The sequence below is a fragment of the Bubalus bubalis genome, chromosome 1 (genome assembly GCF_019923935.1).
Source record: "Bubalus bubalis isolate 160015118507 breed Murrah chromosome 1, NDDB_SH_1, whole genome shotgun sequence".
Taxonomy (NCBI): domain Eukaryota; kingdom Metazoa; phylum Chordata; class Mammalia; order Artiodactyla; family Bovidae; genus Bubalus; species Bubalus bubalis.
The window spans coordinates 88,215,823-88,233,978 of record NC_059157.1 but is presented as its reverse complement, the minus strand read 5'-3'; the positions used below and the strand labels follow the sequence as shown (position 1 = coordinate 88,233,978).

General features: G+C 36.9%; 1 protein-coding gene across 1 annotated transcript; it reads right to left on the bottom strand.

Annotated features, from left to right (window-relative positions):
* Positions 1 to 10,756: 10,756 nt before the first annotated feature.
* On the bottom strand, positions 10,757 to 13,703 carry GPR15 (G protein-coupled receptor 15). The gene has a single exon (XM_006047804.4). It carries the CDS (start codon positions 13,513 to 13,515, stop codon positions 12,427 to 12,429), a length of 1,089 nt encoding a protein of 362 aa, XP_006047866.2. The 5' UTR covers positions 13,516 to 13,703; the 3' UTR covers positions 10,757 to 12,426.
* Between the last annotated feature and the right edge of the window lie 4,453 nt (positions 13,704 to 18,156).

The following is an 18,156-nucleotide window of genomic DNA, read 5'->3' as shown; positions in this document are numbered from 1 at the left end:
GCAGAAGAAGTGGATGTATATTTTTCCAAAGAGGAAATGCAGATGGCCAACAGGCACTTGAAAAGGGCTAATCATCAGGGAAGTGCAAGTCAAAATCACAGTGAGCTGCCACTGCACATCTGTCAGACTGGCTATTAACAAAATGAAGACAAATGACAAATGTCAAGGATGTGGAGAAAAGGAAACACTTGTACACTGTTGGGGGGAATGTAAATTGGTGTAGCCACTATGGAAACCATAATGGAGGTTTCTCGAAAAATTAAAAATAGAACTACCATATGATCCAGCAATTCCACTTCTGGGTACATATCTGAAAAACACAGAAACACTAATTCGAAAAGATCATGCAACCCAATGTTCTTAACAGGATTGTTTACAATTGCCAAGGTATGGAAACAATGTCCATCGACAGATGAATGGATTAAAGAAGATTCAATTGTATGTATATATACACATACATACAATTGAATACACATACACACACACACACACACGTGATAGAATATTATTCAGCCATAGAAAAGAATGAAATTTTGCCATTTGAAGCTACGTGGATGGAAGTGGAGGGCATTACACTAGGAGAAATATGTCAGACAAAGAAAAATACAATGTATCACATGCTGCTAAGTCTCTTCAGTCGTGTCCTACTCTGTGCGACCCCATAGACGGCAGCCCACCGAGCTCTCCAGTCCTTGGGATTTTCCAGGCAAGAACACTGGAGTGGGTTGCCATTTCCTTCTCCAATGCATGAAAGTGAAAGAAAGTGAAGTCGCTCAGTCATGTCCGACTCTTAGCAACCCCATGGACCGCGGCCCACCAGGGTCCTCTGTCCATGGGATTTTCCAGGCAAGAGTACTGGAGTGGGGTGCCATTGCCTTCTCTGAATGTATCACATATGTGGATCTAAAAAATATAACAAACTAGTGAATAAAACAAAAGAAGCAGACTCACCCAGAGAAAGAACAAACCAGTGGTTACCAGTGGGGAGAGGGAAAGGGGAGTGGCAATATAGGGTAGGAGAAAACAAACAAACAAACAACATTATTATGGGATTATATGAAATCATGTGTGTGAAACTTTTGCAAATTGTAAAGCCTTCATAGAATTTAAAGCATCTTTGATTTAGTTAAAAAATTAGTGCTGTTTTTACTTTAACAGAAAGTGGAGCAGCACAAAAACAGAAATAATTAAAGAAAAATTGAAGATGGAAGTCATGCATTCATGTGAAGATGGTTCAGTGGCTGAAGTAAGCCAATCATGGCAGGCTTATCCAATGGTGGAGGATATGGAGGAGTTAATGACTCTGAGGTCATTCCCCTCTCCCACTGGGTCAGTGTCCTTACAGGGTAGAGCTGGAGAAGGCAATGGCACCCCACTCCAGTACTCTTGCCTGGAAAATCCCATGGATGGAGGAGCCTGGTAGGCTGTAGTCCATGGGGCCGCAAAGAGTCGGACACGACTGAGCGACTTCACTTTGACTTTTCACTTTCATGCATTGGAGGAGGAAATGGCAACCCACTCCAGTGTTCTTGCCTGGAGAATCCCATGGACAGAGGAGCCTGGTGGGCTGCCGTCTATGGGGTTGCACAGAGTCAGACACGACTGAAGTGACTTAGCAGCAGCAGCAGCAGAAGTGCAGTTGGAGAAGGTGAATTTTTCTCCTAGGCTCCACCTGTCTGTTCTCACTCTCCCTGAGAAGCCTTCCCAACACTGTACATTCTAAGCTGGCTAGTCATCTTAGATATAAAAAACCACAGAGGAGGAACTTTTTCCTAAAATAAATGGAAAATCAGCAACAATGATGATGCTGTTCCCTATCTTCCACTCCCTTACTTGTCCCTCTGCCAACCACACCCCCTAACCCGAAACAGAGTTGTTTCTCCCAGAGGGCAATGTTGTTAAGCACCACAATTATAGGCAAATAGGAAGAATACTATATTTCTTATTTTCTCTACATAAAGACATAAATAAAATGTATGTGATATTTTAATCTTTGTTTGATGAAGTATTTTAAACATTTGCAGATCTACAGTTGTAGGTTTTTCTGCACTTTAACTCATCAAAAATGTCAAAGCCAAGACAGGCTTTGACTTTCACAGAGAGAACTTCTTGCCTGTAGCTAGTACTTTCTTCTATCTTCAGAGCAAAACCGTGGCTTCGTAAACCCTTAAGTTCCTCCTTCCCTCTTTATATATAATTTCTGATAGAGTTATAGATATACATGCACAACTGTGTTAACTAACGCAGCTGAAAAACCTTACTTAGAGAGACTTCTAAGGAAAGACATCTATGTCTGATCCTCTTCTTGCTTTAAAGATATTTTCTGTTATACCACTAGCAAGAACAAAATAATAAATGCATTATAATGCTTTGAATAAAAATAGTTCTCAAACATAGTTGATAAAATTTGTGGCCCAAGAACTAAAATAAATTTACTAGCTGTGAATGAGGATGCTGGTTTTTTGGGTCTGCCTGTTTAGGTATGTATATATTATGACTAATATATAATGGTACATGACATTTATATGCACTTCAACAACTTGATACATTTTAAGTCCTCACAATTAAATTACTAAAAATTAAAATTTGTTAAAATATATATTTTTATGTTCATGCATATAGGATCAATAAATAATATAAAAACAAAATAGACTTTATTTGTGTGACCTATCTCAACAACTCCATGGAAAACAGTGTTATCCTCATTTAACAGGTAAAAACTTGAGGCAGAGAATGTTAATAGCTTGTCCAAGTTCATACTGATGTTACTAGTGGTCTGTTGTTATGGTTTCTAACTCAAATTTTCTGATTTTAAAGCCCTTATGTTTCCAACTATATTACATTACACTTTTGTAGTTATGCCATTATTTTAAGGCATTCTTCTTTTGAATTTTCCAGGGAAGTGGGAGAAAGGTGCAAGAAAACTCCAATAATAGCTACAGTATTACTTATCATTATAGCACTAAGACTTATTCCCTATTACTTAAGGTGTCATTGAGGACTTTCCTTAAGCCAGATAATCCAGATACTTATCAGAGGCACACTTTTATAATTCTCTGCTTTATGTATGATTTTATATATGAAGTATGAAAATGCATAAAATGCTTGTTATTCCATTGTATAGCATACTCTATTTTGACATGTTGGTAAGGAAAGCACTTCCCCAAAGAATTCTTGAACCTTCAGAAAATTTTATTCTCTCAGGAAAAAAAAAAAGTTTTCTTCCTATGTTAGCTCTAGTTTGCAGAGAAGCAGACCTCAAGACAAGAATAGGCAAGAGATTTATTGGAGATGGAGCTCGAGAAGGTAGGGAGAGACCTTTGGACTGAGATGGAGGGTCTGATTGCTATGAGAAAAGAGGGGAAGGGAGGAGGGTGGCGTGGATTAAATTAAGTGTGTTAATACATGTGAAGCACTTTATAGATCGTTGGGAGTTGTAGATATTTATTATGAGTCATCTTCCCTGCGCGTTTTTCTTGGTAATAGAGCTGTACTGTTACAATGGAAAATTGATGTTAGGCCAGTGGTTCTTTCTTGAGAGCTTAGTAAACAATATTCAGATGTCAACGATGCTACAATACTTTGTAGGTAAATCCGAGTGAAGTAGAAAAATGCTAGGAGTCACCATTCATTCTCGTATGACTGCTCAAATAAAAAGTTCATTACTTGTATTTCAGAAAGTTTTCACTTGGAAATATTTTCACTTTTTCCAGAAATATCATATTATTTGCAAATGTTCTGAAAGAGAGCATTTGAAATTAATTGGCAAGGCCTATAGTCAACTATCATTCTGTTGAACCATTTCTAATTTACACTTAATTGAAAAGTTAAAATACGTAAAAAATAATGTAAAAACTGCACCTATGTACTCCAACTAGGCTGACATTTAACTTAATGGGCAAGTCAATTTAGGAAAGGAAATTGGAATCTTTGACCCAAATAATTACTTGCTGCGTTTGATATGAGAACAAATACAACTTGGCTGAGCTTTAATTTGGTAAGACTTTGTCCAGAGTTAAATCATCCCAAAGTTATGAATATGGAATTTAAAATTGAACATGACATTTAAAAAATCCCTATTTTTGACTTCAGAGGAAGACGCAAAGTTGTACCGAAATATTAATGTGTATTTTATGCCACCTGTGACATTTTATTCCAGCATCTTTTATTTTAAAGTTTAAAAAAGAAAATACATATTCATTATAGGAAATATAGAATATTCATAAAATGTAAAGAAAAATAAATTAAAATTAAAAGTGAATCTGTCCTTGGTTCTACTATATAAAAAAACCATTATTAACATTTTAATATATTCCCTAAATAAAGCAAGCTGAAGTAATTATTCTTTGCTGTTAAAAATAAATAGCAGGTTTAATACTTGAGTACCATGCTCTCTTATGCTTAAAAATTATATTTTCTTTTTCCTTAATTGTGGGCCAGTAATTATTAACCTTATTATCATTTTACTTTGTAACATTCTTAATTCCCCTTCCTAAAAATGCTGCATGGTAAATATTGTTTCTTATTTATTGTAAATTTAAATCAAGTTTTTACCTTATGTTTGGGGTAGTTTATAATGTTTATAAGTTTACAATGTTTATAAGAAGGCTGAGCACTGAAGAATTGATGCTTTCGAATTGTGGTGCTGGAGAAAACTCTTGAGAGTCCCTTGGACAGCAAGGAGATAAAACCAGTCAATCCTAAAGGAAACCAGCCCTGAATATTCACTGAAAGGATTGATGCTGAAGCTAAAGCTCTAATACTTTGGCCTCCTGATGTGAAGAGCTGACTCACTGGAAAAGACCCTGATGCTGGGAAGATTGAGGGCAGGAGGAGAAGGGGGTAACAGAAGATGAGATGGTTGGATGACACCACCTATTCAATGGACATGAGTTTGAACAAACTCTGGGAGATAGTGAAGGACCAAGAAGACTGGCATGCTATACAGTTCATGGGGTTGCAAAGAGTCAGACATGACTTAGTGACTGAACAACAACAATAATGTTCCTAATCTGAGAAACTTCTGTGTTTCTCAAATCTGCATTGGAGAGTCCCTACTGAAATCAGGAAGCCATTTATATAAATGTGCCTTCTGAAAAGTGTAAACAAAGTTGCTGAAAGACAGGAGCACTGGCTACTGAATGTCTTCTGCACAGGGATCAGGGCAGCTTCTTGGCATAATGAATAGCACTTAATAAGAAAGATGGTAAAACTTCAATTTCTGAACCAGTTTAGGCTGCATTGCCCACACTGTTTATAGCGTGAGCTTTGGCATTAGATTTACTTTTTCTTCTTGCTATGGGTCAGTCGCTCAGTTGTATCCGACTCTGCGACCCCATGAATCGCAGCAGGCCAGGCCTCCCTGTCCATCACCAACGCCCGGAGTTCACTCAGACTCTTGCTATGGGTATATTCTCAGAAATCTGGGACTAGAAACATTTGAGGGATAAAGAAAATGAAACTATGATTCTTACTTAGTACCTATTAACGCTTAAAAAAAATGTTTTCCTGTGAAAGCCTCTGTCATAATGCTACTATCCTTTAGTGTGGGGTTGGGTGGGAGGGGGAGTAAAATAGATAATTGTCCATTTCTTACATGCAGCCTGTATCTGTTTTTCTAGATAAGAATTTTTAGTGACTGTTGGATGGAAGATGCTGTTTCTGAAACGTCATAATTAAGAGATCATGGGAAACATGTTACAAGAAAATGTTTTTCTTTTGAAAAAAAAAAAAACAAAACAAAACACAAACTTTCAGTAAAATGAACTTCCTTCTCCCTCAGGCAATGTTAGTCAAGAACAGACAAAGGGTTTGGTGATTTGAGAGATTTGCATTGGAAAAAATAATAAATAAGTGAAGGTTTTTAACAGTCTATTAAAGAGTAAGGGAATCAGAGGAAAAAAATATGGCATCGTGGAAAAAGCAGGAGCTTTGAAATTGCATAGGCTTCAATTTGACTGAAATCAGGTTTCATTTTTTTATTCAGTTCATTAAGAATTATGTGAAACTTGATTTCTTTGAATTCTGTTTTCTTCATCTGTAATCTAAGATGGAGTTATTTATCAACTATTATTTATCAAGCTCTTAATATGTACCAGTCTCTTTTGCAAACAGTGCTGCAATAAAAATGCATGAATGTATATCTTTGCATGTTGCCATAATTACATTGCGTGGTAAAATCCTAGAAGTGAAATTTCTTTTCATAGATTTTCTAAATCCTGTAGAAAGCTTAATCAAGTTATACTCAATCAATAGCCCAAGAAGTCTTGCCCACACTCCACACCTTTAATTCTGGTAAGCCTCAGTATTTAATGTTTAAATATTTGCTAACCTAATAGGTAAAATTATATTTTTTATTTTAATTTGGTCATCTTTGATTATCATGCTAAATATTTTCATAAGTTTACTGGCAGTACTTTGAATTATATAAATGAAACTACTGTAATTTAAAATCCTAAAGTCTGTGTAAGTTATGCTCTGCATTGACTTCATTTTTCAATTCTTTACTAATTTAAACTATTTTTATTAATGCATACAAGTCAGATCTGCATTGCATGAACATCTTTTTCACTAGAAATAGAGTTGCCATTTCCATCTACCTTCAGCTCCTCTGAATCTGTTTTTTTTTTTTTGCTTTAAACATGAAACCACGGGGGAAGTTTCGTTTCTCATTTACCACTTCTCCACCTGAGTTGTCAGTTTTGTTTTTGGTCTAAACAGAGGGTAAGAGAGAGGGCATCTCATTAAATCACGGTCTTTGGGCAAGGTTAGAGTAGATTTATCTACTTTACATACCTTTTAAAATTTGTTTGAAAATAAATTGAAACCAGAGGCGCTCTTATGTTTAAAATAAACTTTTACACCTAAAAATCTTTAAGATCAACAAAAGTATCTTCATTGGGGGATGCCAGTGATGGGGATGCACATTTCTTTAAGGAAATATGGATGATATTTAGGAAATAACCATATCAAAATGGCAGTTACATGAAGAAACTTGTGTATGGACAAATATGGGTTTTCCCCTAAACATTGGAAAAGATTAAATAAAGTGATTTGACTTGTTATTTTCTCTGCATATATCAAGTTCTTGTTGGATGGCAATACTCCATTCTTTGATTTAAAATATAACTGGAGGCTTGTAAACTCCATGAGGAAATAAATTTTACCTCTATCTCTTTACATTCTACAGAGTCTAGTAGTGCCACATATATATTAGATGACTGTGAGAATGAGCTACTGGTTCAATTTTAACAGGAAATTTTAATTCATTTGTGTTTTTATTGTATTATTACAATATCAATTGTGTTATTACAATATAATATTATGTTATTTTATTGTATTATTTGATATGTTTATTTTTTATATATGACATTTTCTTTTGTATTTTATGTTTACTATATTTTTTCTTTGCCTTATTTTTCCCTTTCTTGCATTCTATCAAGTACTTTAGACTGAATATTAGCAACAGAAGTCAGTGGGTATTTATCAGCTGTATTTGTACATCATGTATTTGTATATTTGCGTGTGTGTGAGACAGAGAAAGAGAGAGAGAGATGGAGATGTGGGGTTGAGGGGAGGGGAGAGAGAGAGAGGTTTTGTGAGTGGATGACTGCAGTACGCCTGCTTCAGAATCCATAAATTATAATAAGGGACCCATCAGTTAGATTAACAAATTTCTGGCTGTCATAATGCATTGTGTACAATAGACACTTTGCACTCACAGTTTGATGTTTGAGATATTGACTATTTTCCAAGAAACTCCACTGGTCTAGGCATGAAAGTATAAAATGAAACCACTGACCTATGATGGGATGAGTAATGACTTAATTAGTAGTTTAGGCTAAACACTTAGAATTGAGATCTCAATTTTGCTTTATTTTCTACACATCATACAGTATCTCTGAAGAGCTTAAACTTTACAAAATTTGTATGGAGCATTTTATATGCTATACTGGAATTTTCAGATTTAAGAATTTGTGAGCATTTTACAACAGACAGTTCTTACACACTGTCTATATGGAAAAAAAGCAGAATTGTCTGCTAAAGACTCTGCCACAGAAACTTTTTAAAAAAATTTAAAAGTCTTTACTCACACAATTATTGATGAAAAAATTTTATTTGATCTAAGAACATCACAAGAATATCTATAGCTTCTGCAAATATAGACAAAGTATTCTAGCAAAAAGTACCTTTTATATTTCATTTAAACTAATAGTAATAAGGAAATAAAATCTTTCTAATCATAATTGATAGAGGCTGCTGCTGCTGCTGCTAAATCACCTCAGTCATGTCTGACTCTGTGCGACCCCATAGACGGCAGCCCACCAGGCTCCCCTGTCCCTGGGATTCTCCAGGCAAGAACACTGGAGTGGGTTGCCATTTCCTTCTCCAATGCATGCACGCATGCTAAGTCGCATCAGTCATGTCCGACTCTGTTGATAGAGGCTAGCAGATAAAAACACTAAATTTTCCATCAATATTGACAAATATGAAGTACTCATAGAGGAAGCCTAACTCTTGTTAATATGGAAGTGATAGTAAACTAGCTAATTATTAAATCCTCTTAATTAGAAAAGAAAAAAAATCACTGAATAATGTCAGATTGATGATATCTTAGGGCTTCGCTGATAGCTCAGTTGGTAAAGAATCCTCCTGCAATGGAGACCTTGGGTCGGGAAGATCCACTGGAGAAGGGATAGGCTACCCACTCCAGTATTCTTGGGCTTCTCTTGTGGCTCAGCTGGTAAAGAATCTTCCTGCAATGATATCTTCACTCGGTCTGCAGAGCATTACAAAAATAATATGAACACTGTATCATATGAATCCTTCAAATGGGCCACTTGCCTAAAACAATGACAATTCAACTTAGTTATATGTGCCCAACTCAGAAAAGGTTCCACTGTAATTTTAAAGTGCCATTGAATCTTAGAAATTTGGTACTCACATACATAAACCAAGAACTTTTTAGGTTAATAATGCTTGTCAAGTAACAGAATATCTCCTTCCACTTTTAGATTAATAAATGAACATTTCAGGTGAGTTTATATACTATGGTATTTCAACTTGTCATAAGAACTTTCACTTTGCTAATAGTTTGACACATTGGATATTTAAAGAAAGTTTGTTTTAATGTTGAAGTTTAATCAATCTGAGGATGAAATTTCCACTTATCAGATACATTTTGCTAATGTAGTTCTGTTAAGAAACTGACAAAGATAAGAGACAAGAGGCACTCATCTGCAATTAAAAGTCAGAGCTGGAGTAGTTTTTCTCTGTCTACTGACATGTAAAGTCTAGTCGTAACTGCTTACTCGCAGAATCGATAAAAGCAAAGAATGTTGACTCAAAGAAAAGAACGGAAAATAAGAACAGGCATTTGCAAGGGATAATCCAACCTACAAGCTCTGTGGAAAGCAGTTGAATCCAGTACCGTTTACAAGTTAGAATTATCCTTCTGCTTTTCCTCTGGATGGCACTGCTCTCTCTCCCGGTGGAGGCATCATCTTGATAGCAGGCTCCATCAGGGGCTCTTTGAGAAACAAATTTGTAATTCTTTACTATTGTTTGACTTTTGTGAATGAGCTGTGCAGGAAAACTGAGGCTCACTTTTCTCTGTGGCATGCACATTTGATAAGTCATTTCTCACTTCTGATATCTCTTGGGGGGGATAGAGAATGATTTGAGGAGTCGAGATGAATCAGAGGAAGATTTCTTTTACTCAGCTTCCCATCATACTGTGTATTTCTGCGTCTATTTAAAAATTAACTTGTGACCCCTAGTAACTTATGTCTCCTTTCAGTCACGCACATAGCTTCCTTCAAGACTGTTCTTACTTAGTGTTGTTCTCACTCTGGGGTAATTTTGACTTGTTAGAGAGGACGAACTGTGGGACTCCCAGGAATGTCAGGTTAGTTTTCATCTTTCTATATGGCCCAAATGGACTAAATGTGTGTTTGTGACTGTGTGTGCCTTAATTTTTAAATTAATTATAAGTTATCAGACAACTTCTTATCCAGGCTTTAATGGAGAGCTTTTCTGCGGTAAGTTTTCATAGTGACTTATTAATTACATTTATACTTTTTTCTATCAGTTATGCTATCTGTAGAATTATGCCTATATTCCTTCCATCACTGGTACCTTATGAATATAAAATATGCTAAGATTTTTATAAGGCACACAGCATATCCACTTAAAATATTTAAAAGTACAATACTATATTTTCTTTAGTGTTAAAATGGAAAAATAAAAGGGATGATACAGAAGTAAGATAGACTCTAATATTTGTTAAATGAAAATGATTAAGAGTCATTTAATAATCTAGTTTGGAAATTTTTATGTAACATTCAATAATTAATGATAGATACAATCATTTTACATAACTTTTTAATATTTAAGGAACTTTTTACTTGTATTTATTAGTCTTAAACTTAAGGATATTATGGGCATGGATATTACCAATGACATTTAGATATGAAAGATTAAAATGATTTGTTCAATGTCCCAACATTAAAGGTGAAGTTAAACCAAGTAACCCAGGTTTTTTCATTTCCTAACAAATACTGCAGCTGATTGGGCTGTTTTCTAAAGGTAGCATTTCTCAAAGGCATTGATTAGTTACAGTGCTTTTGTTGATTTGTTTCTGAAAAGTAAATATCTTGTATTTTGTTTTTACTTAATGCTTGGCAATCTATTTAATTATGTTGAATTCACTTTTGAAGTTTTCCAAGAAAATTTATTTCTTACGATTTACAGTCTTTTTATTTCTATATCTATGATAATTTGTTAAAACACTGTTAGGGTATCAGTGTTAATTGATATGTTAATAGCAATTAATACAACATAGATGAACACTTTTATAATGAAATTATATTTTTATTTAATAAAAGTTTAAGAGAAATTAATAAATTAACCAATTTATCAAACCCAAAACTTCTAGACAGACTATAAGAAGATGCCCAATATTTGAGATTTCTCTTAATATTAAGGTACATAGGATGATCCTGAATTATGTCATCTCTGAAAAGATTTGAAGCTTTCTCTGATTTTCAAACCTAACATTTAAAACTAAAATAGTAATTCATTTGTGTCAACAGTGGAGGTAAAAAAACTACTTTATCTTGAATCAAAAGGTATTTACAATAGTAGGCTTGCTGCTGCAAAGTCTTTTGTGGTTGCTGCTAATTACATTTTAACTTCAAAGTTTTGAAAGGAATATAGGTATGAATTGGCTCAGTAAATATTTATCAGTTGAAGGAGTTCTCGAAGGTTTTTGAGTTTAAAAAAACTACATGTAAAATATCAGTAACATTTTTGTTACAGATTTTTCCCTTCACCTGAATACTGAGCATCCTGTCTTCCTGTATTATCGGATCAAATTGTGAAATTACATATACCAAGCAAATGATGCTCTAGGGAATGTGCAGCATTAACATTTTAATTAAAATACAAAATGATAATCTGCATGAGGGTGTAGCTAAGCATTAGATGACCTCCAATTATAGTAGTAGTAACATTTTTATTTGATAACTAGATAACTAGGTAATTAAAAACATGTAATTAAAACAAAGTCATATCCTAATTTATAAAGGCTAAAAGGAAAACAAGAGCACAGTAAAACCTCATTGAAAAGTAGTTATTATACCATTATAATGAGATACATTTTAACCAATATATCTTATAAGGAAAACAAAAGTCCAAGCTTATCCTATGTCAAAATATTCTTGAAGACTAAGTGGTAAAGTAAGTCCTAAATCATAAACACAATACAGAATGATTTTTTCCCCATGAGGTTTCACCAGCCCAAAGTCACTGTGAATGGTATAGGGTGAAAGACAAGGTTGGAAGGTGGTATGGAATCACCAAATTAAGGGTGATCAAAGATTAAGGCCAGAACCTGACTTCATTACTCAGGAACAAGTAATTACTGAGCACAGGTATATTACAGTTTTTTACTATCTGCATTGTCACCATATTTCTCACCAGTTACAACTGGGTGGAATCCTTTACATGCAGTCCACTCTGGAGCCCAGTATGAAGGGTGGTGGGGATCAAGTTTCCTGAGAGAGGAAAAGGCTGGAATGTGCATTAACACCCATGAAGAAAGGAACTGGTCCAAGCAGGAGCCTTATCTCAGAGTTCAAGACTTAGAAGAGTTGTATTTTGCCCAGTGAACTTGACTGGCAAGGGTCAAATAAGGCTATTCAGCTCAAACCAAAAAAAAAAACAAAAACAAAAAACAAAAAACAGCATATAACCTAATTATATCCATGAACACCGAGGCTTTCTAGATGTCTCTTTAAAAATGAACACTTCTTTGTATTCATAAGCAATATGAATACTATTAGCAATACTTTTCTTCTTTCTTTGTCGTGGGCATAAATGAACCCTTCAACCCCATCAACAGAGCTTGAAATGTCACTGTCCTTTTCAGAGTGACACAGACCTCTTCCTCTTTCTGGCAAAATCCTCTGCGTGAATAAAGTTGGAGAGAGCTTTCGTGAGGTCTGATGTCTCGGTGCTGCTCCCAAAGTCATAGTTCTTCAGGCAAGGGCACAAGCAGCGCACGATGGCCCGGCGGATGTAGCCGTCAAAGATATAGTAAATGAAGGGGTTGACGCAGCTGTTGGCAAATGCCAGGGGCCCGCACACCTCCATCCCCCGCTGGAGAAAAGCTGAGGACAGGTAGAGCTCTTGCTGCAACCCAGAGACAATAGCCAGGAGCTTGAAAGTATTGAAGGGCAGCCAGGAGAGAACAAAGGCTGCCACAACGATAAAGATGATCTTTATGGATTTCCTCAGCTTTTTGTTATGCTTTCCCGACTGCTGGTAATGGACACACAGCTTCCTTGTGATGCAACAGTAGCAGGACACAATGCTCACCAAAGGCGCAAAAAATGTAAAAATTAAGGCCACCAGGGCCCAAGTCAGTTTGATGGGAGTGGCCCTCTCCTCTGCACAGTATGGTTTACCATCAATCGGGGTAAGCTCCCTGGACAGAAGGGTAGGCAACCCCAGAAGGCAGGAGACAAACCAGACACTGGCACAGACTGCATAGGCACAGTCTCTCCTCCTGACTTTCCTGGATATGGCCGGACACACGATGGCCAGGTAGCGGTCCACACTCATACAGGCGAGCAAGAAGACATTGCAGTGCATGTTGACTGAGATCACGTAGGAGCTTCCTTTGCATAGGAAAGAGCCTGTCCTCCACAGTCCCAGAGATGCTTCTTTATCCACCCAGAGAGGCAAAGTGATGACGAAGATGAAGTCGGAGGCAGCCAGGTTGATGATAAAGATGTCAATCAGTCTTCTGCTGCCCCGTTTGAAATGCAGTGCACTCATGAGAATGAGGTTCCCAGACACTCCAATCAGGAACACAGCTGTGTAGAAGACCGGAAGGAAGACTGATGTATAAGGAACATGGGAGTGGGTCTCTTCAATTTCAGGATTGTGACTTGTAACAAAGAGATATTCCAAATAAACCGTGGTTGCTTCTGGGTCCATCACTGGGTCCATCAGCTGCCAAATCTGGTAAGTTTCCTAACCTAGGAAGTTTTTGTGTGTGTTTTAGAATATTCTCAAGGCAGCTTCTTTTATACAGCGTCTGCCTCTTCCCCCTGCCCCACCCCCTTCCTTAAAAGATCTTGGGACAAGCATAAAAACAGAGATTAAAAAACACAGTTTCTACCAATCCTCAGAAAGGGCCCACAAGGAACACCACCCTGATAGGTGCTGGGTAGGTTGTGGTTATGGTTTTCTTTATTTGCATTTGCCCAGGAGGTGGCTCAGATGGTGAAGAATCTGCCTGCAGTGCAGAAGACCCAGGTTCAATACCTGGGTTAGGAATATCTCCTGGAGGAGCGCGTGGCAACCACTCCAGGGATTCTCTTGCCTGGAGAATTCCATGGGCAGAGGAGCCTGGTGGGCTACAGCCCATGGGGTTGGCAAAGAGCCAGGCACGACTGAGCGACTAACACACACACATACATACACAGAAAACTGAGGTGCTCTTTGGCTTTTTTCTTCAAGGTATTCAATTTATTTCTTTAAATTCAGAAGTTGGGAGATGAATTAACTTTTTTTCTCCTACCTACTTAAATTTAAAGACATCTTTGCTTTTCTAACATTGAGAATCCTTTTGATCTAGCCTCCTGTTTCACATACGAGATCCTGTTTTACTTTTAGAATTTTAAGTTGGTGATGCTCAAGGTACTCTTTTCAATCATATCATTGGTGGAATATGAAGACTTTTCAATAGTCTTCCATTGCATGGAGAGTAAACTGAAATTTTCCCAAATCATACCAGTCTGCATCTATGGCAAACATTATGATTCCAATTAGTTTCTTCTCATTTATTTGGCTCTTTCAGTTCATGCATAACAGATCCTGTCTTGTTCAGTGAGTTTTAAAAAATACCCAAAATGCTGGGACCACGTCTTGTGTTTTTATTATTATTTAAAATGTTTTTCACTGCAATTAGCATAGTACCTTGCACCTAGTAGGTGTTTTGGAAATGTTACTTTGATCCAGTATAATTTAGCAAGGATGAATTCATTGGGGTTTAATTGCAGGCACTGTTGTTATTTATGCAGCTTACAAACACAGGTTTGAAAGGCACAAACTGCTATTTTTCCATTGTTTTCTGTTACTGTAATTCAACAAACGTGGTTTCCTTTTGTTAGCATTAATATCCTTGAATAATATCCTTGAAGGAATTCTCCTTATGAACCCTCAAATAACTATCCTCCACCAGTCTCTAGATTCCCTCTGATCTACTCTTTTTTACACTTCACTTTGATAGGACTGGTTTTTTAGCTTCTGAACTCTGACTTTTCAATAAGTGCCTCCACACATCAGTGAACTTCCCTTTTGGAATGACTGACTTGGCAACAGACAACCATATATTAGTTGACACTACGATGCAGTGGCCAGTATAAAAGGAAAGCCCTACAAAAGGAAGATTTGAGGTTCATTCAAAACACTTGAGGGACAGCCTAGTAGCAGAAGGATTCTATCATATTTTTCTCTCACCTGTTCCCTTTTATTTAGGAAGACCATAGTAAAACATGACAAATTCTGAAGCTGACTCCTGTTTCAATTCTTTACTGGCTGAAGTAGCTCAAGGCTCCCTCACACTCTTGTGTCCTTCTCACTGTCCCTCCACCTCATGTCACCCTCAAACTTACAGTTTTGGGTTGATATTACTATTGCGTAGAAGAAAATATAATTGCTAAACATTCGAAGTCCTTTCCACTGAATTTTTGTTTTTTCCATAATTAATTAACACATTGTAGAGAACGATCCTGCCTGCTGGGTTCCCCCCTGCCATGTTCTATTGCCATGTTCTATTCAGTTTCAGGACTGTAGTCTGGGTCAGGGAAGGGGGAGGGCTCCCCTGATCTGGGGCAGCTCCAGAAAGTCACTAGGGAGTTGATTTATGGGCCTCAATCTGTCTTCTTTTGTGTCCTAGGCTGCTCTGTGTTGTCCCTGAGGGAGTGTGGGAGGCCATATCCTTCCCTAAGTATAGGCTGCAGAGGAGATATAGCTAATTAACTTTTTGACATTTCTGGGATAGAAATCTTTCCCACTGGGCAAGCCTTAAATATTTAATAGAATAACTCAGTCTGTTAGTTTGAAGTAGGACAGTGTTTACTTGAAAAGGATTGATGAAGTAAACATAAAATATTCAAGTATTTAAACACTGTGTGTGTTTGCATTAAAGAAGCAATTATATGTATATATATATATATTAAAGTTTACTTGTAAATGTATGTTAATTGTACTATTAGAATTTCACATTCTTCAGCCAGAAGTTCTGCTATTTAAAGAGATAATGTTGATTGTAGGCCTAAAATATTAAACAAATTTTAGATATATCTCAGGAATTCTGCATACAATTATAACAATGGAAAAGAGTTTAGGCTCATACTCCAGAGGATCACATCTGACTGTACTTTTATTCTTCAGGCCTTAAATTTTCTTTCAGCATTCCAAATTTGTTGGCCTGCTGATGTCAATTATCTCAAATAAGGCTGACTTCCTCAGTAAACTTTGAAGCACCTGTAGGCAAAATGATTTGCTTTATCATATAGTCACTTTGGATTATGGAAATTAGTGGTAGAATGCTGCAGTATGAGAATACCCACCACAGATCAACAGTATCTTGGAACCTGAGTCAGAAAATTGTTTTGAGCCAAAAAAAGGGAACAAATTGCATACTGTGAGCGTGCATGCTAAGTTGCTTCAGTCATGTCCAACTGTGACCCTAAGGACTCCTCTGTCAGGTTCCTCTGTCCTTGGGATTCTCCAGACAAAAATACTGGATTGGGTTGCCATGCCCTCATCCAGGGGATCTTCCAGACTCAGAGAGATCTAACTGAGTCTCCTGCAGCTCCGGCAATACAGGCAAATTCTTTACTGCTGAGCCACCAGGGAAGCCCAAACAGCACAGTACTGGTCTTTTAATAACTCAAAGAGTATAAAGCTGTTATAAGACAGAACCCAAGATAAAAGCTGACTACATAGAGTAGGGGAGGTCATAGTTCTAAATAAGTTCTGAATGATGATTATTTTTAACCTTGAATGCCCTTTGAAATAAACGTGAAGAAACCAAATAGACCAAAACTCAAAAACAACACTGGACACCGTAAGCATATGAAAAGGCAGTATGAACAGGCGATGACCAGAAATAAAAAAGAGTAAGCTATAAATATCAGTAACTGAATTACAGCACACATGTCACTTCTTAAGAATTATTTTTCCAGAAAAGAAATACTCCCTCCCTCATCCTTTCTGATAACAGAGATTATTGCCTACACCTTTGTATGTTCTAAGACCTTTCACAATGCTACTTGTAAACTACTTATTACCTTATCTCACATGGTAAGTTTTTTGGTGTCTGACCTCCTGAGCTGATCATGAGCAACTTAAAGGCAGAGACCATCTGATATCATTCCACTAGCCTCAAGGTTATAGTAGTTATCCAACTGTAGTCTTTTTTTTGGCCCCTTAAAGTCATTGTTTTGAATTTGTGGATGCTAGACCATATTACCCATGTCAGAGTCCCCTGGGATACCTACTAAACTGTAGCTTTCTGAACCTGGTCCCAGAGCTATTGAATCAGAGTCGTTAGGAGTGGCTCGGAGAAGGCAATGGCAACCCACTCCAGTACTCTTGCCTGGAAAATCCCATGGACGGAGGAGCCTGGTAGGCAACAGTCCATGGGGTCGTGAAGAGTCAGACATGACTGAGCGACTTCACTTTCTCTTTTCACTTTCCTGCATTGGAGAAGGAAATGGTAACCCACTCCAGTGTTCTTGCCTGGAGAATCCCAGGGACGGGGGAGCCTGGTGGGCTGCCGTCTATGGAGTCGCACAGAGTTGGACATGACTGAAGCGACTTAGCAGCAGCAGCAGCAGTGATTCTTAAATATACTAAAGTTTAGGGCCACTGTTGTAATTCACAGATCTTAACCATCTTTATACATTATGTTTGTTATTATTTTGGCTAATTTTTAAAAAAAGTTTAAAAATCACCTCTTAGTTTGAACTTCTTAGAAGTCTTCTGGCCTGGATCTCAGAAATTTTTAGGAATTAATTTAGACTTCTAAACCCTCCCTTACTCTGTGTCCTAATTCCTGAGATATGTTCAGAACTGACTTAAATGTTAAAAATGGAGACAGAGTAAGTTTTTGTCACTGAGGCATCTGCCCGAGTGGATCTACTATCATCATTCAGCCATACCTGTGACTTACAGCCTCTGCTTCACGGGTGGATTGGAGGTTTTGTGTGAATACAGCCACTCCAACTGGCACTGTGATATATTACTTCTGTTTCTTCTCTATCAACCATTCTGACCCCCATATTAGTTAGGATTCACTAGATTACGTAGCAGATGGTCCAGCAGAAAGAAATCTCTTCATATATGCTGTACCGATTTGTCCCAGGGTAAATGGCAAAGATCATGAAGCAAACTATTTGTTTTTCATAAATCTTATCAGATAAAGTGATTGTACATTCATTTGTTAGAAACACTTGCTTGTCCACTTCTTATTTGAGTATCATAACATGTATGACCATTTAAATAGTCCAGTTTAAAATCTCTGTTTATACTGAGTTATTTATTTTTTTATTCTGACAGGAGAGTTTAGTGCAATAT

Excerpts from the sequence above, each read along its gene's own strand:
- GPR15 (XM_006047804.4), bottom strand. The coding sequence starts at position 13,515 with ATGGACCCAGTGATGGACCCAGAAGCAACCACGGTTTATTTGGAATAT.